Source organism: Rhododendron vialii, chromosome 11a (genome assembly GCF_030253575.1).
Source record: "Rhododendron vialii isolate Sample 1 chromosome 11a, ASM3025357v1".
Classification (NCBI taxonomy): Eukaryota; Viridiplantae; Streptophyta; class Magnoliopsida; order Ericales; family Ericaceae; genus Rhododendron; species Rhododendron vialii.
Genome location: NC_080567.1, coordinates 8,997,395 through 9,000,173, shown reverse-complemented (window position 1 = coordinate 9,000,173; position 2,779 = coordinate 8,997,395). Strand labels below are relative to the sequence as shown.

The 2,779-nt window shown below is 52.0% G+C and overlaps 1 protein-coding gene across 1 annotated transcript; it reads left to right on the top strand.

The window, feature by feature from the left end:
• Window positions 1-1,000: 1,000 nt before the first annotated feature.
• LOC131307583 (uncharacterized) lies at window positions 1,001-1,630 on the top strand. Its single transcript, XM_058334176.1, has 2 exons — window positions 1,001-1,108; window positions 1,197-1,630. Exons 1-2 carry the CDS (start codon window positions 1,007-1,009, stop codon window positions 1,539-1,541), a joined length of 447 nt encoding a protein of 148 aa, XP_058190159.1. The 5' UTR covers window positions 1,001-1,006; the 3' UTR covers window positions 1,542-1,630.
• Window positions 1,631-2,779: the final 1,149 nt, after the last annotated feature.

Below are 2,779 nucleotides of genomic sequence, written 5' to 3'. Positions count from 1 at the left end.
GACTTGAATTATAAAATTTGCAGCTTTGGGCTTACGAGGTTCTCGGGATGTTCCCGCCCGAGAATACTTGTACGGACCCTAACCTACTTCCGCGTGGCTTAGCCTGGGGTAAGGCGTACCGGAGGGCGAAGGAGCGACGAGGGGAGGTGATGACTTTTCGGCGCTGGCTGGATAAACTGACAGGGGTTATGGTACGATCGACATCTCTTGCTTTTCTTTTATCACATTTTTCGGCTAGTGGACTTATGAATGGATCCCAAAATTTGAATTGCAGGTTCACTGGGACCAGTGGGCGGGGATGGAGGCTGATTTCCTCCCGAGGAGTCGGAAGGTGACGCGGAGCAGGGTCCTGCTGGAGTGCCCTCTGGGCTGGCAGTGGTACCTGGGGGATCGAGCGACTCGACAGTCACTCGGACTTCCAGCTTTCGTGGTTCCGGGGCTGCTTCCTCCCCGCGTGCAGAGGACTGAGTCCTACACTCGTGCTGAGCTCGAGCTGTTCACCGTGCCGGACACGGATCTGGAGAGGCACCTGCGACGCTCCTTGGACTACGCTGCTTATGCGGATCGGTACCTGGCGAGGAGCCTGGGGGTGGAGGAGGAGTTCGAGAGACGAGTGGCTGGAGTGGGGGCTTGGAGAGACGAGAGCGGAGCGCCGAGCCGTGGTGGTCGCTCTGCATGGGGTCGAGGATGAGGTGCCAGAGCCCCTGCTGGTGGGCAAGGCGCAGGCATTAGAGGTAGGGGAGAGGGGAGTACGAGGGTCCCAGAGACCGGGGAGACTTCAGCGCCACCGGGGTTGCCGACGCTGAAGTGGACTATAGGCGTGACGAGCTCGTCGGGCACGCGAGGGGTGATCGACGTGCCATGTCTCCCACAGCCGGCGATGCGGTTTCCTGCTCATGTATAAACAATATTTTCGTTTGCATTGTATATTGACCACTCCCCGTTCGCATATTCTGAATCTTGGACTATTCTGCAGGTGCCGCGAGAGTGGGCTGAGCAGGCCGTGATGCTAATGGTGGGGATGCGCCACCTCTTGAAGGACTGCGCTAAGGGGAGAGTCCTTCAGACGAGACCTGCTCCTGCGACTGCTTCTCCTGCTGCCGCTCAGGTATGACATGCACACATATTCCATATTTCGATTTGAGCAAAGTTACTTTCAAATATGCACAAAATGAGAAAATGTTTGTGATACGCAGGTGCAGCCACGACGTTCGGCTAGGACGCGTCCACGGGGTACCACGAGCCCTCCCGTTCCTGCCAGCACACGAGGTCGGGGTGCAGGACGTGCACCACGGGCTGCTGCAGGTGCGGGACGGTTCAAGGTTTTACCTCGGGAGGCGTCTCAGCGGAGACTAGCTCGCGTGGAGCCGGAGGAGTCGGAGGAGGAGATAGAGGAGGGGACAGAGGAGTCTTCCGAGTCACGTGTCTTAGGGACGTCGGACTCGAGTATTGCTTCTGGCCCTTCTGACGACGATGGTGACGACGAGCCCGAGAGTTTTGAGTCCGAGGGACCGCGACAGAAGAGGATCCGACGGGTCTGAGCCTCGGGTTTCGCTTTGCTAGTTTTACCTTGTATATAGGCCTGCGTGCCATCGCAGTTGTAGATTTTGGGCATGCGTGCCTCAGTTTTGTTCGGACCTGCGTGCCCTGGTAGTTAGGATTTGGGCGCATGTTTGCCCCAGTTCTTGTACTTCCTTCTTCACTCATTGTTAACACCATGTTCATTTATGAGAATTCGCACTTTGTTCTTTTATTCGTTCGCACTGCCGTCACAGAATTGTATTTTATGAAATATGTTCGTCTAGCTTTGAAAGAACGTAGAGAGTACGCGAATTTCGACCGATACTATCAAAGTGAGGAATAAAACTCGACATTGACACCAAATGACCAACTTTCGAGCGATCGACCATGAAATTTAGATTTAAGGGCTTTTGATCGTAACCGAGTGCGCTGCGCGGTTGACAATGAGTGCTGTGACTCGACGGGACCGGGAGAATTATCAAAATATCTTTGACAATCGACACTTGCATTTAAAATGATGATTTTGGTATGATTGAATGACGAATGCTTGAACTAAGGGTGCTGACACGTTTTTGGGGCGCGTCAAACAATCATTGAGACCCGTCATGGCTCGAGCGCGTCGCTTGATTCGACCAAATGCCCTAAATACAAACCCCGACATGCTTAAGGAGTGAAAACTTTGGAAAACTTACGATTTTTCACGTAACACCCTTGAATACTCGACGAAACACGTGGACAGAACTGCTGTACCCCTTAGACAACTGCTGGGAATTGTCAATCTTTCAATGTTGTATGGAAGCCAAAATGGGGGAATTAGAATCTGCTGGAAAATAGCAGAACTCTCGAGCGCTCGAGAGTGGTCTTGAGCGCTTGGGACTTCACTCTCGAGCGCTCGGGTCTTCTGTCATGGACTGTCCCTTGCTGTTTCCCAATGCCACTTGTTGGCTGTCCTTTGCTATTTTCATCTGCTCGCACATTTTCAATGTCCCTGAATGGCTTCGTATTAGCTACTTCCCCAGAACAGAATGGCTTCCCAAAGCTTGACTTGTGTGGTTTTTCCAATACTTTCCAAGTTTCCCAAGTTTGAAATTTTGAAAAAGATTTGAAAATGAGAAACTTGATGGGTTTCAAGGCTGGTGGGGAAGTGGTGTTGCTCACTTTAAGCTTCTATAAATACCAGGCTCTCCTTTGGTAAGCCATTCACACTTCATTTCATCATTTCCCTTCAAAAATCCATTCTTTCCATCACCATGCTAAA